Source organism: Marmota monax, unplaced genomic scaffold (assembly GCF_021218885.2).
Source record: "Marmota monax isolate L192 unplaced genomic scaffold, Marmota_monax_Labrador192_F-V1.1 WCK01_AAM20220418_F8-fsc00142, whole genome shotgun sequence".
Lineage (NCBI taxonomy): Eukaryota > Metazoa > Chordata > Mammalia > Rodentia > Sciuridae > Marmota > Marmota monax.
Genome location: NW_026692025.1, coordinates 1,767,897 through 1,795,584, shown reverse-complemented (window position 1 = coordinate 1,795,584; position 27,688 = coordinate 1,767,897). Strand labels below are relative to the sequence as shown.

The 27,688-nt window shown below is 51.2% G+C and overlaps 1 protein-coding gene across 5 annotated transcripts; it reads right to left on the bottom strand.

Annotated features, from left to right (window-relative positions):
• Positions 1 to 1,409: 1,409 nt before the first annotated feature.
• Positions 1,410 to 27,171, bottom strand: Pdzd4 (PDZ domain containing 4). 5 transcript variants are annotated; one of them, XM_046453060.2, is made up of 8 exons: positions 26,810 to 27,167; positions 6,485 to 6,738; positions 5,425 to 5,515; positions 4,827 to 4,925; positions 4,018 to 4,080; positions 3,516 to 3,617; positions 3,130 to 3,240; positions 1,410 to 2,974 (listed from the first exon to the last, which is right to left on the bottom strand). In XM_046453060.2, the coding sequence occupies exons 1-8, from the start codon at positions 26,867 to 26,869 to the stop codon at positions 1,427 to 1,429; spliced, it is 2,328 nt and encodes a 775-aa protein (XP_046309016.1). In that variant the 5' UTR covers positions 26,870 to 27,167; the 3' UTR covers positions 1,410 to 1,426. The 5 variants fall into 5 exon arrangements, with proteins under 5 accessions (XP_046309016.1, XP_058438445.1, XP_058438447.1 ...); XM_058582462.1 differs by having other exon boundaries at positions 6,503 to 6,738; XM_058582464.1 differs by lacking the exon at positions 26,810 to 27,167 and adding an exon at positions 6,027 to 6,165 and having other exon boundaries at positions 6,485 to 6,618.
• Between the last annotated feature and the right edge of the window lie 517 nt (positions 27,172 to 27,688).

The following is a 27,688-nucleotide window of genomic DNA, read 5'->3' as shown; positions in this document are numbered from 1 at the left end:
CACGTGACATGCTGGGCCTTCCCTCCCAGAGCCATTCAGTGTGGCAGACAGATGAGGCTGCACCCCTATGTCTCTGCCTTCCTAGCAGGAGGATGCGGCTTCTGGAAATGGGCCCTTGGATTTCCCGCTCACCCATCAGAGCATCATATCCATCACCAAATTGCTGCCTGCATCTCTGCATTTAGAATTTAACCAACTGCTCTCTCTTTCTCCAGGATAAATAGCATGATGAGAATGAACACAGGGAGGCCATGATTCAACCAAGTAAAAAGGCAGCTTGCTTTATTCTTGAGATGCAGGTGGGGGCAGGGTGGGACAGCCTGCCTGCCTCCAATCTGGGGCTCTCCAAACCTGAGGGGCACCACTTGCAAACTGCAACACCTGGAAGTGGGTGAAGGCCAGATGTGCATCTCTCCTGATCAGCCCACCTGCCTGTCACTGGGTCCAGGCTTCTGGTTGCCACCAAGTCCTCTCCAGGCCAGACAGCCTGAGGTCTTCCACTTGTTGCTCATGGGGCTTGGTTTCAAAAATCCCCTTGATATCTAAGCACCCTCCTCAGACCATTCAGAAAGAGTGGCCCTGCTCCAGATGGCATCAGGCACAAATGCGGGCTCAAGTTAATTCTTCTTGGATGGACACTGCCCACTCAGTCCCTGCAGTCTCATTCTCCTCCAGTCACTGGGGAAGGATGCAGCCCCCAGGAGTGAGCCTCAAAAGCCATAGCAGAGGCTCCCCTTCCCCACCACAGAGTGGAGGCCACTGGGACAGCTGCTTCCCATTCCTCCCGCCATTCCCTCCCCTCCCTTCCCACCCCAGCCCTCCCTCTCTCCCCCCCCCACCTCCTTCCCAACCAACACTGGGTGGGGTTCCACCTTGGTCAGGCTGCCTCAAGGAGCTGCCAGCGCCCAGAGCAGGTCCACAAAACAGAAAAACAACTATTGGCAAGCACAGAAAGGGAGAAAAACCACAAAAATCAGGGTTGCCTCTGTCTACAAATAACTGCAGCTCCCAGGGGTCGAGAGAGGCTGCGCTCAGCGGCGAAGCTGGACATTCTCTTGTGCTTAGGACAGTCTACCTCACTTCTCTTTGCACCAACTTCCCTGTCTCCAAATATACATGTCAAGAGCACTGCGTATATGTCATGCACACAAAGGGGTGCCCATTACAGGTATGCTCCCAACGCCAGCTGTTGACATGGTCTTTTGGGGAGAGGGAAGTAGGTGATAGAAAAGAAGTGTCCCTTCTCCTTGGGGCTTCTCTGTCAACAGTGTCCCTTCTCCTTGGGGCTTCTCTGTCAACAAAGTCCTGTGCACACACAAAGACAGGAGTATGTACGTGCACAGTGTGCACACGCACACAGACACACACTAGATTCTAAGGGAGGGTGAGGGCCAGGCCTGGGAGGCTGGGCTCCTGCCCAGGTGGTTCAGACAGTGGTGACGGAGAGCAGAGGGTTGTAGATTCGCTTGCCGTCAGCTGAGCGTGCGCCATGGGCTAGCATCTCCTGGATAGTGATCCAGTTATCCAAGATCTTCTTGTTCCGCTTCTTCATGGTTTTGCGATGGCTCAGGGCGATGATGTTGAGCTCAGGCTTGCTATCGCCATTCTGCTGCTCCCTCAAGCACTCCAGCCGGCTCTGCATCATGAACTCGCGCCGCTTCCTCTGCTCCCGTGCACGGATCAGGTGCTGCTTCCGCTCCTCCTTGCTCCAGTAGCGGCCCATCTTCATCTCACTCACTGCGTCATCATCAGTAGTCATGCCGCTGCGCTCCTCCCGGATCTTCAGGGCCCGGGCCTTCAGCAGCCGATCTCGCACAGGCCGCTTGGCCACGTAGCGTGTCCCATCGCTGCGTACCTTCACCTTCCACTCCATGCGGGGTGCTTCAGCAGCCGCAGCCACCACCCCACCCACCCGAGGGCCCCCAGCCAAACTCAAGGGGCTGTGGCCCAGCTCCTCCAGGCCACGGGTCGGGGCCAGCTGCACACAGCTATGGTAGTGCTCGCTCTCCTGGCCTTGGCTACGGTGGCGCCTAGAGAGGTAAGGACTGCCTTCAGGGCCCACACGCTCCAGGGTCACCCCCGTCTTGGGACTGCGTCTGACTCGTTCCTCTGCATGCTGTCTCCGGCCCACCTCAGGATCCCGGGAGAGGGATCGGAACTTGGCGGGGCTCCCAGGCAGAGGAGCAGCCTTGGAGGGGATGGCGACAGGGGGACCAGGAGGGGTCCGGTTCAAGTTGGAGTTGCCAGCAGTGGCCCGCTTCAGAGGGCTCTCAGGAAGGGGCTCCACGAGCAGTGGGGTGCTGCGGCAGCTCTCCCCGGTGTTGTAGGCGCTAGTGCTGTCCTTGTCAGACTTCTCTGGCAGCTCAGAGATGTCAGACAGCTCATGCTTCTTGGGCTCACTGGCCGCCAGGTCATAGAGACTCTCCTCCTCCAGCAGCCAGGCCTTCATGCAGCGCTCGCGCAGCTGTTGCATCTTCTGCGCCCGCAGGATGTTGCGACACTTGAACTCCAGGTGGCGAAGCTCCTCCTCCAGCATGGCCATCTCGTGGCCCAGGCTTTCATTGCGGTTGACATCCAGAGCACTATTGCTACCAGAGGCCCGGGAGAAGACGATGCCCAGCTGGTTGCCATTCTCCAGGTGGCACTTGATCTCCAGTAACTCCCGGTAGCGCTCATACTCTTCATCTGTGAGGCCAGGCACATCGCCACCTCCAAGCCCTGCCCCCTCTGCCAGCAGTGAGTCCATGCTGAAGTGGAAGTCCCGGCTCTGCAGAGAATCCCCTTGCAGGCCAAACTTGCGCAGGCTCCCAGGGGTGTTGGTGGTACTGGGGGGCTCATCCCCCAGCAGGTCATGCTCAGAACTCTCTTCATTACGGGTACTCTCATCAGTCCGGCCCACCCCACTGTCCAGCTCCTGGCTGTTGCTCAGGCCTGGGCCCCCATCAGGAGCCCCCTTCTCCTCTTCATTCCCAGGCTAGAGTAAAAAAGACAAGCACACTCAGGGCCCCAAAGGCCTGAAGGGGCTTCAGGGTTGTTTCTTCTCCTGGTCCAGGCTAGGAGACCCTGCATACTCCCAGTCCCTTCCCCCTTCTCTCCCTCTTGCTCTCCCCAGTAATAGCTCTTCCTTACCTGTTGGGCAGGGGGTGACTTAAGCTTCCGAGCACGCAGGTCCCCCTCATTCTCAGAGCCAAAATCATCCAGGAAGTCATCCCGGTCACTGTCCTTCCACCGCTTTGCTAGCTGCAGAGACAGGCTCGAGCTAGTCCCATTGCTTCAAGGTTCTCCCCAGATGCCCATCAGGTCCCCTCTAGGTCAAATAACCCAAGAAATGGGGTACTCTCAGCCTATTCAGCTATCAGAGGCTGGAAGGGGAAACAAGATCTGGGACAGCTCTATCCACCCACCCTCCAGCTCCAGACTGTTGAATGTCTGTGCACTTGTCACAGATCAGCAGCTTCCAAGAAAGCCAGCCCAATGTTGAGAGTCCCAGGTCACCTGAATATGGGTACACACACCTGGCTCTCAGGCCGAGCAACCAGCAGGGAGATGTTGGTGTTCTCCTCCTGGCTCAGTATAGCCACTGCCTCTTCTCTGTTCTGGACATCCATGCCGTTTATCTGGCAGGCCAGGGGACAATCAACAAGGATGCTAAGGCTGGCTTTGGGGCAGGGCCCTGGCTGGTCTAAGACACGTACTTGAGTTCTGGGAGGGTATAAATAAGCAGAAGGTGCCAGGGAGAGAATGGTCTTGCCCATGCAAGAGGACATGTGTGTGCCAAGGACAACACAGCGAGAATGTAGGGAAAGGAGGCTGGGGAGCTGTCCACAGATGCCATGGCATTTGGAAGGGAGGTTGAGCAGAGGACAGGAAGCACAGCCCAGGTTTTGAACACAGTAGGCTGCCTGGCCTCAGTCTTGGCTCTCAGTGAGAGCTGGGTATGGGCTAAAGAGAGGGAGCAGGGCCATCACTGGGTGCAGCAGGGCCTCCAGTCAGACCTGGAAGCCTGCAAATGCTCACCTGGATGATGCGGTCTCCCTCACGGATCCGGCCATCTTTGGCTGCAATGCTGTTGGGATTTACCTGCAGGACACGTGCATCTTGGGGACTCAGTGCCTAAAGTGCCCTTTTCAGTGAGAAAGGGCAGCCTCACCTTGGAGGTCCCCAAAGCAAAGTGAAGCTCCAATTTCAGCTCAGAGCAGCAGCTTCCAAGCTCCAGGCAGCAGAGGCAGAGGCAGTGGGCCCCAAGTTAGTCACTTTCCCAGCCTGGGAGAGCACACACTGACCAGAAGCTCCCTAGCTTCTGCCCAATACTCCCACACCCTTGCCTATGCCCCAGCACTCTGTGCTCCTTTTCATGGAAGCCTGTTATTTTATTTACCAAGAGCTGGGCAAAGCAAAGCAGCTGGTTACTCTCAGAATGAAAAAAAAAAATCCACCCTGAGGCTCCATGGCCAGTGGAAACTTTTCCATCCAGAAGACTAGCTTTATTATGATACTGCTAACAGAGGGTAGCTGAGGAGCCATGTTCCCTCTGGTGGACACACAGAAACTTGGCAAAGGGAGGGAGGGAGGTGGTCCTCTGTCAAGTCCTAGGGAGTTGGCCCCACAATGTGGGAGAACAAAGCCTGGGCACAGGTCTCCTGCAGAGGACTGCTTCACTGGCCCAGTGAAGCTATCAACTGCCTTGTCCTCACCACCCAGCAGCATACTGAGATGCCCAGGGAACAGTGTTTGAGCCCTGGGTGGGATGTGTGGAGAGGCCACAGGGATCATGTGGCATCAGAGCCCTCCCTATGCCAGAACTTCCTTGGCACCCGCCTCCATACCTCTCCAACGTAGATGCCCAGGTCTTCCTCGTCATCCGTGCGGTAGCACACCATCAAGCCCAGCTTGTCCCGGTGGCTGCTTTTGTACAGCTCCACCTCCTGCCATAAGGGTACGGGAGGAAGCAAAGTAGAAAGACCCAGACAGTGTGAGCAAGGAAGCCTGCAGCCAGTGACAGCCTCAGCCCAGACTGTCTCCCCCAGCACCCCCTGGCCTTCCCCTCCAGTCACCTAAACCGAGCGTCCAGCCCCTGGCTTTGAGGGCTTCCTTCTCTTACCATCCCAAATGGTGCACATGTTCAGTGGTCTCCCTACCAGGAAATGCCCAAGACAGACAGGATGCACAGGACGCACGGGACACACACATGCGTGGAACATGGACTCACCAACACAGATGTAATGCACTACTACCTCACCCGGGCCCTCCCTGACTCAGCCAGACGCGCACCAGGAAGGACACACCAGGGAGGGCTCAGTGGGAAGAGCCAGGAGGCCCAGCCGCCTGGGGGCAGCAGGAGCCAGGTCTGAGCAGGGCTGCAGCCAGCCATCCTGTGCCGCCTCCTGAGGCTGGCTGCGGGCCCTGGCCCGGTGGCCGGCTCACCTCATACTCCAGCTCGTCCATACGGTCTGGCTCCTGTGGGCCGCCCTCCATGAACTCCGCCGGGTCATAATACTCATGGCTGATGGGGGGGCTGCCCAGGAGAAGGTGGGGGTCAGCAGGCCATCTGTTCCTCTGGCACCCTAACCCCAGCTCCTAGCTGGCCAGCAGGGAGCCCTGTGCTGGGTACACTCTCCATGGCAGGTAGCCCAAGAGCCTCCTCCAGAACCCCTCCTTATAAATGTATGCATCCATGGAAAGATCAAAATGCTTCTCAACTGTGAGTGAGCAGGGATCAATGCTGAGGACCCAGGCATGCCTAGCTCTCCCTGCCTCTTCTCCCAGAACAGGGATAAACTTCTCCAAAGCTCCAGGTGCCCCATTTGTCTCCCAGTACTGGCCCCACTCATGCAGCACCCCCAGGAGTTAGCCAGGAGGCCTGCAGAGCAGATGGGCATCCCTTCTGCCTCTAAGGGCTGCCCTCCTTGCCCCAAAGCTAAGGTTGGCTGCTCACAGCCCTATGGCCTACCTCTCTGCAGAGGAGGGATCTCAGGACCACCTCCCTGCAGCCTGGGCCAAGATTAGCAGAATGAGTCAGCACTCACATGGTCATGGGCCACCAGGCCTGGATGAAAGGCCCTTCTTCTGAGCGGGCCAAAGAAAGAAGCCGAAGAGATGGAGGAAATTCAGAGCAGGTAGAAGGATGGGACAGACAAGGGATGCAGGAAGATTCAAGGAGTGATGCTGTGAAGAGCAGAGACAATGGGGCGGCAGAGGAGGAGAGAGGATGGAGGAGCAGCGAGGTCCAGGCAGGTCAGCCCCCTTCACCAGCTGCTGCTGAGCCCAAAGCTAGAGGCCTGGAGGTTTCTGAGCCCTCAGGTACCATAGTCGGCTCTGGAGGCCAAGGAGCCTGCTTCCTGCCTGAGAGGCAGGCGGAGGTGGGGGTCTCCCTGACACTGCCAGAGCTGCATCAATGACGCCTTTGGGCATCATGGGGACAGCTGCCCCAGGTGGTATGTCCTCTCTGGAGGCAGGGCCCAGGGCCCTCCTAAGGGCAACTCACAGCTCAGAGAGGACGTACGGCTCCAGGATGCCCATAGGTGGGGTGGGCGGGCGCAGCTTGCCCAGCGCCATGATATGTTCGAAGGTGATGTCGGTCTGAGTGCCACTGTCCACCAGTTGAAGGTCGTGGCAGGAGCTGTCCCCCCGCAGGCGGGGGCTGCGTCTCAGCACCTGGATCACCAGGGGCTCCTTGGAGGCTCTCAGGGCCTCCAGGGTTTGCTCCTGAGACAGCTTGGAGAGCTCCTTCCCGTTTACCTGCAGCAGAGACACGTCTCCATGAGAACCCTCAAGGGCTGGCTCCTCCCCTCTAGGGGTGAAGACCAGCAGGACCCTGAGCACCCCAATATGCTCAACTGAGGAATGTGCTCTGCATGCATGGTCCTGGTTACCCTTGATGCCCTCATTCTCAGGCAAACCCCACTTCTCAACCTCTACCCCATGAGTGATGTCTGGGGATTTCTGGGCCGTGCTGAGAACTAGGGTGACCTAGAGTCTGTGCACTGGTTCTGTAGACTGTCCTCACCCCAGAATCTCCTTCAGTCTCTCCTTGAGAAGGAGCCATCCACAACTCTCCTGTCCTCCCTCCCACTAGGACCGGACCTACTTTTCCTTCAGGCAACACTGAAGCCAGAACTAGCACCTAGAAGACCCCCAGAGAGCTCCTTAACAACAGAAGCACACCAGCCAACCCTAATGAACAGCTACACTGTGCTCCTCAGCCATCAAGGCAGGAAGACAACCCTGGCAACGGGTGGGATTTATCAACAGATGCCTACTTGCTAAGGCTGGGCGGGGTCTGCTGGGAGGGGAGTTGGAAGATGTTAGAACTTGATCTATGTCCTCATGGTGGTGACTGACTTGCTGAATAGAAAAGTCCTTGAAACTAGAAGTCTCCTGGAATAGCAAGGTGGCCTAAGAGAGCTGCCAAGAAAGTGGTCCTGACAAAGTCACCACCAGGTTTTTGGGCACCTGCTACATGCCAGGTTCTGGGCAGGGTCCTTGATGTGATCCCCGCTACCGAGTCCTGACTCCTAAATGTTACTGCCTCCATTCTGCAGATAGGAAACTGAGGCTCAGCCAGGTGAAGGGACTTGTATGAAGGTCAGTAGCCAGAATGAGGTATAGGGGAGGATGGGGCCATGCCAGGCCAAGGCCTGGGGCCCAAGACAGAAGTAGAACTGGGAACAGCTTAGTAGGAAGAACAGGGCAATCTGGGGTAGAAGGTGGTACACTGGGAAGCAGAGCCAGAAAGGGAGAAAAGCCATTAGGAGGGTGGACATCCCAGCTGGACAGAGAGCGAGGAGTGCCTGCGAAGCACCATGGGCAGAAGGCTGGCCACAGCCCAGACAGCTTCTGCAGAACCCTGCGCCCTGGGTCCTGAGGTGGTGTGCTGCAACTTTTATGTGCAAGAACCCTTCTATCCTTTCTCATAGAGATGCCTACCCAGAGTGCACACCCATGCTAGTAGCTGCAACATCACAGCCCTAGCCTGGAAGGTGGCCTGTCTAGTGGAAGCCCAGGTGTCCCAGGGACTCCTCCTAGCCTCAGTGATGGCTCTTGACTTCTGAGCCAATGTAACCCAAACAATTATCTTTCTGCTATTTCATTATGTCCTTCTAGATAATTTGTTTTCTAGGTCTCCCTTCTCCCCCCAATATTCATGTTCTGAAAAGTGTTGAATCCTCAGTACCACATAAAAGTAAATTTTAAAAAATAAAGATATTTTAAAAATAAGAAAACCATAATGAAGAAAACCAAAGTTGCCCATCATGTCAGGAATGTAAATGCTGTGGCCCTGTGGACATACTTCTTTCTAGTCTTTTCTTTATATCAATCATTAGATAGGTGCAGGTTCTCAAAGCTCCTACACACCAGCCCTACTGGCTTGGTCCGTACTTTACATCACTAGGATTATTTTTTTTTTTTTAGTTTTGCTATAAAGTATGTAGCAAAGTTGGGCACTGTGGTCTACACCTATAATTCCATTGACTAGAGAGGCTTAGGCAGGAAGATTATAAATTGGAGGACAGCCTCAGCAAATTAGCAAGACTGTCTCAAAATAAAAAATGAAAAGGGCTGGGGATGTAGCTTAGTGGTTAAGTGCCCCTGGGTTCAATCCCCAAAACCAAAGAGAAAGAAAAAAGAAGAGTTGTATTACTGAATCGAAGACTGTGAAGGAAAGAAACAGAGCTTTTCAGCCAAGAAGGTATTTGTTGGGAAAGTGTCAGAAAGTCAGGTGGGACAGAATGTGCTGCTCCTGCAGGAGGACCTACAGTAGACAGGCAGGCTGGAGAAGGGGCTATGTGCAGGACAGTGAGCCTTTGACAGGGATGTGAGGAATGACCTTGAAGCCCTCCAGCAGTGGCTGGTGCCAGTTGTTAAAGAGAGCCATTAGCAACATTTCAACTGTAGAAATGTACCACTAAATGAATGGTATTAAAAACAAAGGCACTAAAGACTGAGACCTCCTGGCTTTCTAATTTCTAATTACTTGACTGCTCTTACTGTCATCTCTGCTCTCGGCATTATTTCCATCCAGTGTGTCTGGAAGTGAATGTTAAATGATGGCGTGTGTACGGCTGCACACCTCTTACTCCTGCTAAGTGGCATCATGGTGATGGCTTGAAATTGGCTACAATGGAGCATTTACACCATGGAAATCGGCCAGTGGCCTAACTGGGTACTTTATTTTTGTTTTGGAACATTTGCTAGCTTACCGCTGCCCTTGAGTGAAAGCAAACATGGTGGCAGAAGGGCTCAGAGCTGTTCTCGGGGTTTTCACGGGGGAGGCTTCTCCCTGAAATTCCCAGGGCAGGGCAACAAACATACTGTGGGATGCTCAGGTGACACAGAACCGCAGGAATGTGGTTTCTCCCTGGAATCATTACCCAGCAGCAGTGTTGCTATGGAAACTGGACCCAGGCACTGGGAACAGCATGTAGGGCGGGTTGGAGGGGGCTGAGCACATACAGTCTCAGCACCTCAGATCAGGCGCCATCAGAGAGAATTGCTTGTGACAGCCCAACAGGCTTTTCTTAGCCCAGGTGGGCTCTAAGCATAGGCAGATCTGGGGTGGCAGCCTGAAGCCTCCTCTCTCTCTTCCTCCTCAGGTCATGGTGGGCCTCAAGAGCTAATGAGGGTGGGTAGGGCGGAGACAAGCTGTAACAGTGAAGAAATAAGCCCCTCTGGGGAAGGGAAGGGCTACCAACCAGATGGGACTATGCACCACACCAACCAAGGACACATGGGGCCAGTAGCAGTGAGGGCCACAATGTGCTCCTTCACTTGCTGATGGCAGCAGGTCTTGTTATCCTGTATGGATCCAACTGTTGTGAGGCCATGCTCTGAAATGTTCCTGCTCTTCAGACTGCCTGCTGGACCACTCTGGTCTCTAAAAGATGTCCAAGGCCATGAGTGGAGCTCAGAGGTAGAGAGTCCAGCAGTAAAAAAGAAAAAGGTGTCCAGACCCAAGCCTGCTTACCCCAGACATTCCTGCCACCCCACAGGCTAATGTCCAGGCATTCTGGACACCACCCCTGCTGCTATCTGGGCAGGACCCGCCTAGCAATTTCAAATGGATCAAAGACTTTCATGGACAAGGCCAAGCCATCTGGCTTGAAGACAGTGAACAGTGTTAGGCTATATATGAAAAGAAACTCCAAAGATGAAAATAAACAATAATGGAGGACTCATTAAGACTTCGGGACACGAAGAGACACCTGAAACACAAGCTCAGAGCATAGAATTGATGACAGATTATGGAGAATTCATCAGTGTTCCTACAAAACATTAATACAACACAACTTGATAGGAACCTTGGCCAAGGATGCCAACAGGCATTCAGTGAAAGGCATTCCAAATCAGCCATGCTCTACAGTGCTGCAGTGAGATGGGATGCACCTTTCAGGATCTTTAGGTGCTAGCCACAAGGCTAAGACAATGTGTGTTCCGCTGTCACAGCAAATGATGCAGCAGCCCAAAGGCTGCTCAATAGTACAGTGGTAAAACATGCCAGCAAAGTTGTACATGCAGTTTAGAGAAACCACATGTACTATTAAGGTAACAGCATAAAGAGAAGAAAATCTGAATGGGAGTAACCATGTGGCATCCCCCCAGGAGGGGAGGGAGGAACAGCAGGGATGGTGTAACAAAGGGCTTCAGGTCCACCTTGAACACCTTCTTCAAAGAACAGTGAGGAGGCCAGCAGGGTCCAAAACAAGTCTGGGGGTCAGTGCTTGCAGAAGCAAGTCCAGGAGGCCTCAGGACACCCATGCTGGAGTTGTCTTCTCTGTCAGGAGGGGTCTCACAGATGAGCCACATGAAGACACAGCATCTCAGGCTACCAGAGGCCAACTGGGGAAGCCCCCTCCTCACTGTAGTGAGGGCTGTGGACAAGTGGGAGGAGGATACCCCCATGGGTTGTGGAGCTCTGGGACTAAGAATAGGTGGTAGGACTGTGAGTGGGGGTGGGGAGTGAGGTCTAGGTATAAGTGAGCCGTGTGACAGTGTGAGTCTGTACAGCAGTGAGGGTGGCTATTCTCCTTCCAGGATGTCACCTCTTCCCCTGGCTTCCAGGCTAAGACCATCAACAGCCTGTGTCACTTTCCTATCTTCTCCCTCCATGCTGTGCCTGGTGCCCAGTGTACCTCATCATGGGTACCTTCTGTCCCTCTGGAAGTGGCCTACAGGGCCAAATCCAAATCAATTCATGCCACACTAAGCTTTTTTTTTTTTTTTTTTTTTTTTTTTTTTGGCACCAGGGATTGAACCCAGGGGCATACAATCGCTGAGCCATATCCCCAGCCCTTTTTATTTTGAGACAGGGCCTCACTAAGTTGCTGAGGCTGGCCTTTAACTTGCCATCCTCTTGCCTCAGCCTCCTGAACAACTGGGTTTACAGGTATATGCCACCACAACTGGCTTTTTTGGCATAGCCAGAGGTTTGTTTAAATAGATACACATTCAAGGGAGAGTGGGGGCAATCTCAAAAGAGAGGCACCTTTGGGGTAAAAGCAAGGAATAGGTATTCAAGACAGAATGTGAGCCATCTCTAGAGGGATAGACAGCCCACACTACTCTTCCTGACCTGTGAGTATCCAAACTAAGTCAAAGTAAACATCCAAGGGCTTGGTATGGGCATGGAGAGCACCAGGCCTCCCTTGACAAAGTCCCAAGGAGTCCTTGTCACAAGACCAAGGTTCCCTGAGGGCAAGAGCCTGGCTGTTTTCATATGCATAAAGAATCACATAGCTTTCCCTGGGGCACATCTAGTGTGGGGAGAGTGGCTCATGTCTATAAACTCTAAGGATCCCTTCATCAAGCGCAAAACTGCCTCCTTTGGAACAATACAGAAGGAATCCACTTTTTTTTCTATCACAGAAAGAATGGGACTTGCTGATCAAGGACATTGTCAATAAAAAAAAAAACTATTAAAGAAATGTTTCCAAAGACTCATGGATGGGACTGGAGTTCTCAGAGGTAGAGCGCTTGCGCTTGCCTAGCATGTGTGAGGCACTGTGTTCCATTCCTAGGGCTGCAAATAACAATAATAATAACAAGCCAGATATAGTGATGCACCCCTTATAACCCAGTGACTTGAGAGGCTGAGGTAGGAGGAGGATCCCAAGTTTAAGAATAGCCTGGGGGGGCCACTGAAGTTGTGGCTCAGCAGTAGAGCACTCGCCTAGCACGTGAAAGGTGCTGGGTTCGATCCTTACCACCACATAAAAATAAACAAAATTTAAAAATAAAGGTATTGTGTCCAACTACAACTTAAAAAAATAATATTTAAAAAAAAAAATCAAAAAGGAAAAGCCTGGGCAACTTAGTGAGACCATCTTAAAATTAAAAGGGGGGGGGGGCTTGGGGTGGAGCTCTATGGGAGAGTAGCACCCCTGCTATCAGTCTCCAGTACCGAAAAATAATAATACTCAAAACACCACACTAAGGACATAGAGGAGCACAAAGATCAAGTCCCTGGCAATTACCATGCAGAGACAGTGAGGCTACCTGTTAGCATACCGCCATCCTGCCTGGGAACTTTATGTCTCCCCTGGGTGATTGATTCTTCAGCATCCAGGTCTGTTTCCTTCCTGGTTTGCTGCCCAGATGGGTCCAGTTCAGTTCAGAGTCCTTGGTTATCACCTTGGAAACTGCCCTGAACAGGGACTTGATCCTCAGCAGAGATCCTCTGCAGGAATCAGGGCCCAAATGGTATTCATACTCTGCTTAGGGACAGACAGCTGCCTCCTGTTTGCACCCTGGGAGCCCTTATTGCCCTGGGTCTTCTGGAAGCTCAGTCTCCACAGGTCAACAGAAGTGGTCACCTACAGATACTACGGCACTTAGTGTTCTTCAGCCCAGCCCATCACCCTTTCTCAGCACACTATCAGTCAGAATCTTACACCAGAAAGTAAAATCTTACCCCAGAAAGTCAACTTTCTGGAGAGTAATCTGTCAGTAACTATAAAGGCCCTCAAACATGCTCATCAAGCCTGACAACTTGGAGAGACGCTGTCTCAAAATAAAAAAATAAAACAAGCTGGGTATGTAGCTTACTGGTAAAATGCCTCAGGGTTCAATTCCTAGTACCAAAAGAAAAAGAAAGTCCTATTGTATGGACAGATCTCTCTGTTTATGCACTCATCAGATGATAGGACATTTGGGTTGTTTCCATCTGCTGCTATGAACATTCTTGTATGAGGTTTCGTAGCTCAGTGGGAGCACACTTGTCTAGCATCTAAGAGGACATGGGTTCATTCCCAGCACTGTGTGTGCAAGTGCACATGTGTATAGACAGAAGCTGGGAGCAGATATATTAAATCATTGTGCAAGGGGAATAAAAACATTGGAGATTTTTTCTATTTTCCAAATATTATATAAACATGGCCACATTATTTTTGAAAATATGTTAGCCAGGCACTGTGGCAGATGCCTATAATCCCAGTGGCTGAGGAGACTGAGGCAAGAGGATGGCAAGTTCAAAAACTTGCCAGCCTCAGCAACTTAGCGAGACCCTGTTTCAAAAGAAAAAAATTAAAAGGGCTACGGATGTGGCTCAGTGGTTAGGTGTCCCTGGGTTCAATCCCCAGTACCAAAAAAAGAAAGGAGAATATAAATGTTTACAAACTAAAAAAAAAAAAGCATCCAGGAAAATTCTATTCTCATGATAACAATGATAATATTAAGCAAAGAGCTGTCTTAGGTCCATGTGATCCCAATTTGGGGAACAGGTATGGGAGGTAGGTGGGGGACAGAGGCCCCAAGGGCTGTAGGTGTAGAAAAGGAAAACAAAACAGTTCTCACTCTATCCCAGAAGAGGTGGCCCAGCAAGCCCCATGCCTTCCCCAGAGAAGGCTGAGAAGCTCATTCTTTCTGGAAGGCTGGAGGAGGGCCTGGACATGGAGCAGGTCTGAGCCTCTCTTGCCCCCTCTACTCATCACCCCCACTGTCCCTGTAAGATTTGCAGAAAGGGTACTGTGGGTGGCCAAGGGTGGTGTGGCCCCTGGCGTCCCCCAGCCCATTGTGGGGCATAAGGGGACAGGAGGCCCCCAGGGGGGAGGGGTGGGGCCCTAGGCCCCTATAGCTGGAGTTGGGTACCTGCTAGGAATCCCATGCTCTGAGAGTACAATCCATATCCTCAGGGAGTCAAGGACAAGTGATTTCTGAACAGAACCTGTCCCCACTCCACCCCTAAAAGGAAAAGAATTGAAAGCAGCTAAAGGGAGGAGACAGATGCTTCTGGCTGGGGGCAGGGAACTTGAGCTCTGCAGATACATAACAGAGACATCCCCAGGAGTAGAGATGGAAAGTAGGAGGGGGACAGAGGCAAAGCTGCATTTCAGTCTGGTGGCAGAGAGCCCAGGAAGTGAGGTACACAATGACCTGTAGGTTTCTAGACAGTCAGGATACCCCAGAAGGAGGAGAGCGCCTGCTCTTGAACATGGTGGGCCCCTGACCTCAGAGCTAAAGGTCATCTAAACACTGGCATAACTAGAAATAACTATGATTAAGACAGACATCCCAGGACTTGGGGAAGCCAGTCTGCACTGGAACCCGGCAAGAAACAAGCAAGCACTTCAGATGGCTGAGCTCAGAGTTCAAGGAGTAGAAAAAGGGAAAATGCTGGAGTGGATGGTGGTCAGGGATGCCTCTGGGAGAGGAGACCTGAAGAGAGACCTTAATGGAGACAAGGAGCCAGCACTGCTAGGGTGGAAAAGCAGGGACTGTCCCAGGAGAACAGACTGTAGCATCCTGCACAGATGATAATGGCTTGGCCCTGGGAGGGGGGGCATGGAGGTGGCAGGACATGGTCAAAGTCAGTTTGTCTTTTAAAAGCAGAGTGGTGCCAGGCACCGTGGTGTACCCCTGTAATCCCAGGGGCTCAGGAAGCTAAGGCAGGAGGATCATAGGTTCAAAGCCAGCCTCAGCAACAGCAAGGCATGAAGCAACTGAGTGAGACCCTTCTCTAAATAAAATACAAAATAGGGCTGGGGATGTGGCTCAGTAGTCAAGTGCCTCTGAGTTCAATCTCTGGTACCAAAAAAAGCAGACTGTTGCTAGCTAGGGGCAAGGGACAGAGAGGACTAGAAAATGACTCCAAACAAGCACAGGAAAAAATGCTCCCATTATTCATCATTGAGGAAATGCAAATCCAAACCCAATGAGACCACTTTACACCCACTAGCATGGTTAGATGAACAAAAGGAAAACAACAAGCACTGAGGGGATGTGGAGACACTGGAGCCTGCACACATTGCTGGTGGGACGGTAAAATGGTGCCACCCGCTGTGGAATATGGTCTGGCAGTTCCTTAAAAGGTTAAACAGAGTGTGTATGAGATCCAGCAATCCTTGAAGAACTGAAAACAGGCATTCACACAAAAATTGTACACAAATGTTCAAAGCAGCAGTATTCACAATAGCCAAGGCTTGGGAGCAACACAAATGTCCACCAACAGATGAACGCATAAACACAATGTGGTCCATACATACAGTGGAATACCAGCCAGCCACCAGAGGGGATGAAGTTCTGATGCAGGCTACAAATGGTGGACCTTGCAAACCATCTATGCAAGTGAAAGAAGGTGGACACAAAGGGCCACATGCTGTATGATTCCACTTAAATGAAATGTTCAGAACAAGCAAGTCCACAGGGACAGAAAGCAGAATGAGGGTTTCCAGGGGTTGGAGAAGGGGGAGCAGGCAGTGACCGCTTAATGGGTCTGGGTTCCCTTTTCTAGTGATGAATGTGTCCTGGAAGGAGACAGTAGTGGTTGTACAACATTGTGAATGTATGAAATGTCACCAATAAAATTTATTATGCATGTTTTACCACAATAAAATAAAATAAAATAAACTGCGGATGTGGTGGTACATGCCTGTCATGCCAGCAGCTCCAGAGGCTGAGGCAAGACAATTGCAAATTGCCTGGCCACTTAAGAGAGACCCAGGGCTAGGGATGGGATGTAGCTCAGCAACAGAGGCCCCTGGGTTCCATCCCTGGTACCAGCAAAATGACACACACAAAAAAATCCTGCTGCCCAGGTCCACAGGTACCAGGGGTGTTGTTACAGGACAGAGGAAGTTTGAGGAAGGGAAAACATCAGAATTGGGACAGAAATTTTTGTCTCAATTGGGAAATGGGCATGTTTTATTCGTTGCAAATTTTTATGTCCAGGTTAAAGTTCTCAAGACCTGTAGACATGTGCAGTGCTCCAGTCCACCTACCTAAGCCACTAATCCGGTATCCTGTGTCCACTGTTGTGAAATTCAACTAGGATTTTTTTCAGTATGGGGAATCGAACCCAGGGGCCCTCTACTACTGAGCTATGTTCATAGCCTTATTTTGTATTATTTATTTATTTGTTTGTTTGTTATTATTTATTTATTTGTTGGCAGGGTCTCATTAAGTTGCTGCAGCTGGCCTGGAACTTGCACCCCTCCTGTCTCAGCCTCCTTGAGTTGGTGGGATTATAGGCAGCAACATTGCTCCCTGCTAAGAATTGTTCTTGAATTGAAATCATGAGGAGATTACCCAGAGAAGGTGTGTTGGCAAAAGCAGAAGTTCGTGGAGGATCCTGGGGCCCCCTGAGGGTGGGAAGACCACAGCCTGAAGTCAGTAAGAAAGAGAGTCTGCATGGGGTGTGGTGGTGCAAGATGGTGGAGAATGGACCTCTGGATGTGTTGGGGGTGCTGCCTGGGATGGGGAATGAAAGCAGGTGGGGAAGCTCAACCTGGAGGGCCCCAGGCTTTCGGGGCTTTTGGACGCTTGTGCATAGAATGGGGTGGGGACAGCTCAGAGATATGGTGTCCAAATGCTGATGGGATCAGTAGGGGGGGGGAAATCCCTAAAGTCAAAGACAGCCAGGGAAAAGTGTAGGCACCAAGACTTTGAGAAGGTGAAGAGAACACAGGGGCAGGTAAGAGACCATCTGGGTCAGGAGCGATGAGGGCTAGATGGGCCCTGGCTGCAGATGGGTGCGGCAGAGTCGCGACTGTCTGAGGATCAGGGGCTCTGTGGGGCACACCCCTAATGGGGTGCGGCACCACTACGCTGTGAGCAACGGAAGGCGGGACCCCAGGCGCGCTGGCCCCGCCTTCTGGGCCCTGAGCCGCAGACAAAGAGCGCGCGGCAGCAGCGATGGCGCTAAGGCAGCGGTAGCCCGAACAGCTACCAGGCAGCGGTAGCCCGGAACAGCTACCACATTGGTCCCCCGATGTACTGTCTGGTTAGACAGGTGGCGGAAGAGTGCCATCCTACCTGACCCCAGCACCACCCCAGCCCCGTTGCTGGGCTCCATTCCAGGGCCAGCTCCAGGGACCCTCCCGCAGTCCTCGATCCTCTGGAACATATAAGAGTCCTGCTCTGAGGGACCCTGCAACGCATGTGATTCCCTGTGTGGCCTGAAGAACCGTCTCTTTCGTTCTCATTGGTAACAGGATAACATGTGAAGCTACATCATTTCTAGGGGGCCTCCTAGTGACACAGTTCCACTCTCCTTACCCCACTCTGCAGATTGGGAGACTGAGGCTGGAGAATAAAGAAACCGAATCTACACTCTGCAGGGGGTGGGGAGCCATGAATTCCAATAGAACTGCTGGCTCTCAGCTTTGCGCAGGGAGTGTCCTGGAAGCGGTTGTGACTCTAGGCTTCCTGAGCCCAGACAGCTGTTATGGGAATCTCCAAATCGGCCAAACATCAGAAGGAAAAGTCCAGGCAAGAGCAGCCTGTGCAAACGGCAACCTCTGGCACTCCTCCTTTCAGTGGCGCCCAGTAGAAGTCCCCATTCATCTTTTCCCATCTCTGCATTTTGAAAATTGTCAACCCACAGAAATGTTAGAACATCTGCATGTTCCCTTTACCCAGATGTCTCCAGAGTGCACATTCTCGCAAGCCCCTTCTAGGGCTTTCTACTCACACATTTGCAGAAGCATTTGAAACTAAGACGCCATTCCTCCCCCTCTCCTTGAGGCACAGCACCACTATCATATTATTTAGCAGATACAACCACTTCCAAATCTCTCCAAGTATACCACTAACACCTTATAACTTTTCTATTGATCCAGGACCCAATTATGGAGCATACATATTCCATTTGGTCAGGTCTGTAGTCTCCTGTTCTCCCCACAACCTCACAGCTAATAGTTTTACCTTCAGCAATGATACTTGTCTGAATGAATCATTCCATTGGTGGCTGCAAAATGCCTTCATTTCTAAGAATTTTAGCAGGAACACAGCTGTACACTCCACCCACATCTGACAGCCCAGAGAAAGGTGTAGCTGCTCCCCATCCCCAATCACAAATTACAGCTGCCTGGACAAGCCACATCATCACCCTCCTCCCTATCCATCTCTGTCCCCACCCTTTCTGCCCAGGACCAGAGGAGAGATAGAGAAGGATGGTGGGGCTTTACCTGCAAGGCCTGTTTAGTTATTTGGGGTAGGGTACCCAAAAGAGCTCCTGTGTGTTGCTAGGAGTTTGGGTGGTAGGAAAAGAGGGACAGTTAGTTGCACATGGTACAGAAGAATAAGTCATGTCCCTTGAAGCCCCACTTAGGCAATGTCCTCTGGAAGGTCTGAATTCCTGATTCAAAAGGTCTCTTGTGAGGCCTTGCCCCTTATTTGTTAAAAATTCACTTTTCTGGGCTAGGGATATAGTTCTAGTTGTGTATATATATATATATATATATATATATATATATATATATATATATGGATATAGTTGGTAGAGTGCTTGCCTCCCATGCACAAGGTTCTGGGTTCAATCCCCAGCACTACACACACAAAAATTCACTTTCCCAGTGATGTTGATGTAATTTGGGATTCCACTAATTTACCCAAAGTTCCTACCCCAGGTCTGGGATCAGCAGCCATCAACATGCACCTCACTCCACTTGAGACCTTATGAGATATGTGGACTCCAGCCCCCCCCCCCACAGCTGAATCAGAATGTGTCTCAGGGTAGAGGGTGGAACCTGGTCCTGAGAGCACCCTGGAGGAGCCTAGATACATGTGTACTTGCATACCCACAGCAGCTCAGAAACCAGTCAGGTGCTCCCAAGCATCTCTCCTCCCTCTCTGCTTCCCAAAGTGCTGAGTGCATGGTGCTGGCCCAGGGGTCAGCTGAGATCCCCCTTCCCTGGAAACAGCTGGCTCTTTATACTCCACAGTCTTGCCTCAGTAGCATAGATGAAGGAAGAATGTCCCACGAGGTACATGTCTACAAGGCCAACCAAGCCGGAAGTCATCATTGAGGTCAATCTTTGGTGGCAGAGTGCTTGCCCAGCATGTGCAAGGACCTGGGTCCAATCCTCAGCACCTGGGGGCAGGGCAGGGGCACCTCAGGTGTTCCAGACATGTGGCTCAGCCACTGAGAATACCACCTTAAACTAACCTGGATGGACAAGGGCACAGTCTGCGTAACAATAATCAGAATGACATCATCTACAAAGTACTTTACTAAGAAACAGACAGAGTGCACCAGGAAAGGGAAGATATCTTGGCAAGCCTCAGAGCTGGAGACTTCTCATCCTATCCTTCTGTACTGCAAGGAGGATAGAGCCTCACAGTCACACTTGTCTCTTTCCCAACTTGCACATTACACTTCACAACTTGGAAGCTTTTTCCTATATTACTTCTCCCTTTTCTTTCATATTGAAAAACCACTCAGAATAATATTGGATATTCTTCTGTCACTGGACAATTAACTGTGACATGTTTATACATAATTCCCAATCCTTAATGGCCAACTGCATGTGCTGGTGCCAGCAACTCTACCCTCTACTCACTGGGATCCAGGGGGACCCAGAGCAGAGTAGTAGGTGTTGCCAGGCAAACTCCATCCACTTCCCTCCTCACAACCACCCCAAGCAAATGCTCCCTTCATACTCATTTAACAGGGGAGGAAACTGGGGCACCAAGCCAGTGGGCCATTCATTGGCTTGCCTCTGGTCCCACAGCTCAGCCAGGGGCAGAGCCACAGTTTGGCCCCAGGGTGTCTCCTCCATTCCTATCACCACACTGCACTAAAGTAGAAGGAAGGTGAGAACAAAGACCACCCAGGCCACCCTCAGGCCCTAGTGCTGAGCTGAGCTCATACACCAGTCTCCTTTGGGGGTGTGCATGCATGAACATGCAGTTCATGGTTTTAACACTTCACTGCAGTGTAAGTACCCTATTTTGCACATATTTGGAGTGCAAAATTGGAAATGTTTCATGTATGTCTGTCTATACACCTGTGAGACCATCACCACCAAGACAGTGGTCATTGCTATCACTCCCAAAGGTGTCCATATGCCTTCTATCTGTCCCTAAAACCACTGATGTGCTTCCTGTCACCACAGAATTTTATTTCAATGAATAAGACGGTCCTCAGAACTCCATAGTAAGGAAAGGGGCATTTTTAAATCTTGAGTCATTGGTACAAAGCAGGGTGACCCTGTCCAGAAGATGGCTGTCAAAATTCACTGATCCTTCTCCATTCCCCTCCTCAGTGACTACACTTCCCCAGGGAAGGATACAGCAGTGCACAGAAAAATCCAAATATCTGCACTGGGATTGGGGGCAATGTGTCCCCTGTCAGATCCCCAGCACCAGGGATGGTGGCTGCCAGAGCAGCAAGTAGGCGCTGAAGAAAAAGAATGCTTGTCTTGAGGTAGAAAGAGGGGAGAAGACAGGTGTCCTGGTTCAGCCCACCCGAGGCTCTGCTGGACAGTCACCATGAGGAATGAGTGCAATGTGCTGCAGAACGGTTCCACTCATCAGGATTTATTTCATGAGTATCTTCACATGCCTGAAGTCATGGAGTCAGGGGGATACCAAGTTTACGAAGACTGAACTGACAGGGACAACAAAGAGGCAGAGAGACAAGGTCAGCAGAGTGTGGGACATGATTAGATTCACAACAAGACAGGTTGTCAGATCCACTGAGGGAGAGGAAGGACAGGGTGGCAAGCAGTGGCACAGGAAAGGCTCTGGGAAGGGCTTTATTGCTTGGTGCCTGGTGTACCTCGTTTTCCACCTTTCCATCCTGGGCAACCCAACCACTTCCTCTTCCTAAATCAACATGCACTCATCCTCCTTTTCAGAAGCGGTTCTGCCTCTTTTGATTAAATGTGCTAAGATAATGACTGGAATAACAGAAATGGCCTATAAGTTCTGAAACAAAACATTACAGCCCGCAACAGTCTGTATCAGTAGAATAAAGGAACAAACCTATGCAATCATCTCAATAGGCAGAGAAAAAGCATCTGACAAAATCAAACAGCATTCACGATAAAAACACTTAACAAGGAACAGGAGGGAACTTCCTCAGCCTGAAAAAAGGGCATTTATGAGAAACCCACAGCTGCCAGTCACAGTGGCACATACCTATCATCCCAGTGACTTGGGACACTTAGGCAAGGGGATCCCAAGGTTGAGGCCAGCCTCACGAACTTGACAAGAACATGTCTCAAAATCAAAGATAAAGAATAAAAAGGACTGGGGTGTAGTTCAGGGATACAGCCCCCTGGGTTCAATTCCCAGGGACATTTTTCCCCTTTTAGATCAGGAAAAAGCAAGGATACCTGTCTGTTCTGGCCACTTCTATTCAACACTATACTGGAGGTTCTTGCCAGAACAACAACAACAAAAAAAGACTGGGAATGCAGTCCAGTGAATTCAATGTAGCCTCTGAGTTCAATTCCTAGTACCAAGAAAAAAAGAAAGAAAATGCACCCAGATGGGAAAGGAAAAACTAAAACTATTTCTATTTGCCTAGGATGTGATCCTAATATATAGAAAATTCTACAAAAAACAACAAAAACTATTATAATTAATAAATGAGTTAAATAAGATTGCAGAATACAGGATCAGTGTACAAAAATCAACTGTAGGACCAGGCCATGGTGGCACATGCCTGTAATCCCAAAGACTTGGGAGACTGGGACAGGAAGATCACAAGTTCAAGGCCAGCCTCAACAACTTAGGGAGATACTGTCTCAAAAGTTTGAAAAAAAAAATAAAAAAGACTGGGGATGTAGCTTAGTCATATAGCATCTCTGGATTCAATTCCCAGTAACAAGGGGGAAAAATAAACTGTAGGGGCTATGTATTTACCGCAGTGGTAGAGCATTTGTCCAGCATGAACAAGGTCCTGGGTTCCATTCCCAGCACCAAAAAAAGAATAGAATAACTTGAATAAATTTAACATAGGAAGTACAAGGCACCATTGAAAGAATTAAAGACCCAAATAAATAGACACCCCATGTTCATATGAGCAACACTCTCCAAATTGATTGCATTCAATATAACCTCCACCAAAATCTCAGGCTTATTTTCAGAAATTGTCAAAATTATTCCAAAATTCACATGAAAACTCAAGGAACCCACCATAATCAACCTTAAAAAAGAAGTATAAAGTTGAACTACTCACACTTCCTAATTTCAAAACTTCCCACAAGCCTCCACTAACCAGAGTAATGTGGCAATGATATAAGGACAGATCTTTCTCCAAAGCAATAATCACAAGAAAAGATGTTCCACATTATTTTGCCAACCAGAAATGTAAATCAAAGCCACAATGCGAGCTGGGAATGTAGCTCAGGGAGAGCACTCAAGGGGCAGATCCTGAGTTCTATCCCCAGCACAATAAAAACCAGACTGCAAAACAAAAAATCCACAATGAGATGCTGCTTCACACACAGTAGGATAGCTACAAGAGACAATCAGAAAATCACAAGGGCTGGCAAGCACAGGAGAAATCAGAACCCTCGTGCACTGCTGATGGCAATGGAAAATGGTATAGCCACTGTGGAAAACAGTGACAAAGAATTACCATAAGATCCAGCAATTCCATTTTTAGGTATATAAAAGAATTGAGGGCTGGGGATGTGGCTCAAGTGGTAACGCGCTCGCTGGCATGTGCAGGGCACTGGGTTCGATCCTTAGCACCACATAAAAATAAAATAAAGATGTTGTGTCCACTGAAAACTAAAAAATAAATATTAAAAAAAAAGAACTGAAAGCAGGGATACAGATACTTGTCCACCAACAATCACAGGAGCATTATTCAAAATAGCTGAAAGTCACCAGCTATGGTGGTATACTTCCTATATTCCCAGTGACTTGAGAGGCTGAGGAAGGAGGATAACAAGTCTGAGGACAGCAACAGCAACTTAGTGAGATCTTGTCTCAAAATAAAAAATAAAAAAGGGGGGCTGGAGTTGTGACTCAGTGGTAGAGTGCTTGCCTAACCTAGCATGTATGAAGCACTGGGTTTGATCCTCAGCACCACACAAAAATAAATAAATAAAACAAAGGTATTGTGTCCATCTACAACTAAAAAAATTTAAAAATAAATGTCTGGGGTTGTAGCTCAGTGGTAGAGCATTTGCCTAGCATGTGAGAAGCACTAGGTTTAATCCTCAGTACCAAATAAATAAATAAAGGTATTGTATCTATCTATAACCAAAAACTATTTTTAATTATAAATAAATAAATAAATAAATACAAAGGACTGGGGATGTAGCTCTGTAGTAAAACACCCCTGGATTCAATCCCCAGGACCAAAAACAAAAAAACAACCAAAAGGTTTAAACAACCCAAATACTCATCAATTGATAAAGAGGTAAATATTATTATGCTGCATACTCTACAATGAAATATTTGGCAATAAAAACAAATTTAGCACTGGTCTGTGATATAATATGTACCAGCTCTGAACACATTATAAATGAAAGTAGCCAGACACAAAAAGTGTGTGTGTGTGTGTGTGTGTGTGTGTGTTTGTGTGTGTATGGTTTTTTTTTTGGGGGGGGGTACCAGGGATTGAACCCAGGGGCACTCGACCACTGAGCCACATCCCCAGCCCTATTTTGTATTTTATTTAGAGACAGGGTCTCACTGAGTTGCTTAGTGCCTCGCTGTTACTGAGGCTGGGTTTAAATTTGTGATCTTCCTGTCTCAGTCTCCCAAACCACTGGGATTACAGGCATGTGCCACTGCGCCTGGCCAAAAGGTCATATATTATGTGGTTTCATTTATATAAAATGCCCAGAATAGTCAAATCCACAGGAAGAGAAAGAGATGAATAGTTGCCAGGGGCTGGGAGGTTTGGGGAAGAAATGGGACAGTGACTGCTAATGGGTACAACATTTCTTTATAAGGTGATAAAAATGTTCTGGAATTAAGCCAGGGTTGTAGCGCATGCCTGTCTATAATCCCAGCAGCTCGGGAAGCTAAGGCAGGAGGATTGCAAGTTCAAAGCCAGCCTCAGCAATTTAGCAAGGTGCTAAGCCATTCAGTGAGACCCTGTCTCTAAATAAAATACAAAATAGGGCTGGGGATGTGGCTCAGTGGTTGAGTGCCCCTGAGTTCAATCCCTGATACCACACCCACCCCCCCAAAAAAGTTCTGGAATTAGATAGCAGTGACAGTTTCACAGCTATGTGAATGTACTAAAACACACTGAATTACACATTTTTAAAGGATGCATTGTGTGGTATGTGAATTGTATATCAATAAAGTTGCAATTTTTTTTTTGCAGTGCTGGGGATGCCACTGAGCTACATCCCAGGCCAAAGCTATAAATTTTTTGGGGGGAGGGGGTATGGGGTACTGAACCCAGGGATGCTTTATCACTGAGCTACATCCCCAGCCCTTTCTATTTTTTATTTTGAGACAGGCAGGGTCTCACTAAGTTGCTTAGGGTCTTGCTAAATTGATGAGGCTGGTCTTGAACTTGTGATCCTCCTATCTCAGCCTCCTGAATTGCTGGGATTATAGGCATGTGCCATCACACTCCCAGCTCCTACAGTTGCTTTTTGTACACTGATCCTGTATTCTGAAACCTTGCTGAACTCTTTAGTTTTAATATTTTTAGTGGATTTCTTAGAATTTTCTATATATTAGGATCATATCATTGGTGAATTGATTACTTTTTCCTTTATATTTTAAAAAATTATAAATAAATAAATAAATAAATAAATAAAAGGAGTGGGAATGTAGCTCTGTGGTAAAATACCCCTGGATTCAATCCTCAGGACCAAAACCAAAAAACATCCAAAAGGTGAAAGCAACCCAAATGCCCATCAATTGATAAATATTGTGCTGCCTGGGGTTACATGAGACCAGTCTTACATCAAATGCTTCACCAAAATTTCTCCAAAAAAGTCAAAACAGATGGGCTAGAATGGCTTGCCATTTAACGGAGGAATTCCAGAAAACGAAGCAATAAGGAGAGGATCCCAAGTCCCAGGCCCACCTCCCATCTGGAGTCCGGGAATACAAGATTCTGCAGAATGTCCTCTTGGTCCCAATCTGGGTCATTGCAGACCCCTATCACACTGGGGAAATGGCAATGGCCTGGCAAGGGTTCCAAACTGGAAACAAGAGAAGAGTAACAGCAGAGTGGGGAGTGTAGCAGAGGGAAGAAGGTGGAAAGCAGCAATTGGGAGAAGCAAGGGCCCCACGCACGTTCCACGGAAGAGCCAAGGAGAGGGGACCAGAAGCTCCACCAGGCTGGGGCAAAGCTTGCACGCCACCCCTACTTCCACCCTCCCCCGCCTCCTATTCTTGGAGGCCAAAGGAGCTAAGTAAGCTCCCAGCACAAATGCTGAGCTCCCTGCAGCCACCTCCATACATTGATCCGTTCCAAATCTCCCCCTATGCTCCCACCACGATTCTGCCGATGTCTACTGGGGTTCCCCCTTATTCGTCTAGAAACCTCCTGGTTCTGTCTAGTCAACCTTCTCCTGCATGCACTTGCTCCCCAATGTAACAAATAAACCCATAAGTTCAGGTCGGAGCTACTAAATGCATACCTGTCTGCGCTTGCATCTGTTCCTGGGTCCCGACTCCCTCTGACCTTGACCTCCCTGAACTTAGCCCTACAGAGTCTCTGTCCACACCATCAGGGATACATTTCTCTAAACACCTGGCGGGGTGCACACAGAAAGTACACAAACGCGGGGCCTGGGAACCTCCGCGCACACACAGACGGGGCACAGGCACACACTCACGTAGTCACGCCACGCACAGGCAAAGAAGCCCCACTGGGGGCTGCGGGGCTGGACTCGGGGTGTGAGCACGAGGCCGGGTGTTTCCAGCTCCGCACAGCTCACCACCAGGTTCATAGCCTGCATGGCTCAGGAGGCCAGAGCCGGGGCCGACGGACGTGCTGAGCGTCGGCCAGGCACAGCCAACCCGGAGGCGCCCACTCACCCGAGAAGCCCAAGGCCCAGGAGCCCACAATTCTGACAGGGCCAAACCCAGGAGTAGCTCAGGAGTGGCCTTCCAGCCACCGGGCCGGACAGTGACTGGCGTCGGCGCCTTAGGGCTTCTGCGTCCCTGGCCCGTGGGGACCGGATTCGGCAGCCCCAGGCACCGTAGGCGCCCAGCCTCTACCTTGGCTCTGGGTCCAGCTGGGAGAGCGTGTGCCAGGAATCCAGCCCGTTGCTATGCAACCTCCATCCCGCGCCGGCCAAGCCGTGCCTCCGGGCTACAAGTCCCGGGACGAAAGCGTACCCTACCCCGGGCAAACCCAACTTCTCATCTCGGGCTGATCTGGACGCAGGGCTCGTGTTCCAATCTTCTTCAGGCACCCAAGTCTTGCGCCTCACACCCCCACCCCCATCCAGCTCCCCCATCCGTGGCTGGCTCCCACGGAGCGCCAACACCCAGCAACCCCAGAATCTGAGGGTGAGGTTGGCTCCCTACCTTTTCCTCTTCGATGCCTACTGCCCTCCCACGCCCGCCTCCCCGACTCCACCTGTCCTTCCCTACGGGGTCTGTTCAATCGCTTGGCGGGGCTTTGCCCCTCACCCCTGAGGCCCAGCCGCCCTACCTGAAGCATCACTTTGTACTGCTCCTCCGGTTTCTGAACCACGCACATATTACATCCCATGGTGCTGGCAGGCGAGGGAAGGAAGAGAGCGGGAACGGGAACACACCTTTCACTGGCCCATGCGCGGGACCTCTGGTCCCGGGCCGGGGCCGGGGTCCATATCCTAGCGCGGGGGGGCGGGCCACCTAGCGGGGGAGGGGGGCACGCCCCCAAGGAGGGGGCAGCTCCACGCCCCTCTGCTTAACTCTTCGCTGCCAGAGGCTAGGCGCCGGCATGCTCCTTCGCACCCGGCCTGGAAAAAAAGGGCAGCGGGGGATGGGCGGGCGCGCCGGGCGTTGCCTGGCTACGGCCCCCCAGGAGGCGCGGGGGCGCGCCGGGCCGCCGGGGGCCGTTAGGGGCCGTGGGCCGAGTGCCTCCCCGCCCGCGGGGCCCGCCACTGCCGCTGCCGCCTCCGGCTCCTGCCCATGGCCGTCGGCCCCGGGAGCCCGGCCTTCGCGCTCGGCGCCGCGGCCCGGCCCGCCGACAGGGGGGCGGCGGCACGAGACGACCCCCGCCCGCGGCCAGGCCCGCGCCCCCGCTCCCGCCTCGCCCTGCCGCGCTCTCGGCGCTCCCAGAGCCCGCTCTCTGGCCCGCAACCGGCCGGCTGTCTCTGGCTCCCGCCTGGGACGACGGGCACGCGCGCGCGCCCGCAGCAGCAGCGGGGGATGTGTGCGGGGACCCGGCGCACGCGCGCGGGGAGCGGAGCGGTGCTGGGTGGGGGCAGGAGCGGCTGGGGGCCGCGGAGTCGGTGCGGGAAGCCGGGGGCGGGGCCTTGGTGGAGGCAGGCGGAGCACCCCGGCACCTGGTGACCCCTGTGTCGGTCCCGCAACGCTTAGCGGA

Bases quoted from the DNA above. Each gene is read 5' to 3' on its own strand.
- Pdzd4 (XM_046453060.2), bottom strand. From the start codon at position 26,869: ATGGGATGTAATATGTGCGTGGTTCAGAAACCGGAGGAGCAGTACAAA. The intron at 5,516-6,484 runs GTGAGTTGCCCT...TCTCCTGGGCAG, and splicing joins CCGTACGTCCTCTCTGAGCT to CCCCCCCATCAGCCATGAGT. The intron at 3,241-3,515 runs GTGTGTGTACCC...CTGTCTCTGCAG, and splicing joins TTGCTCGGCCTGAGAGCCAG to CTAGCAAAGCGGTGGAAGGA.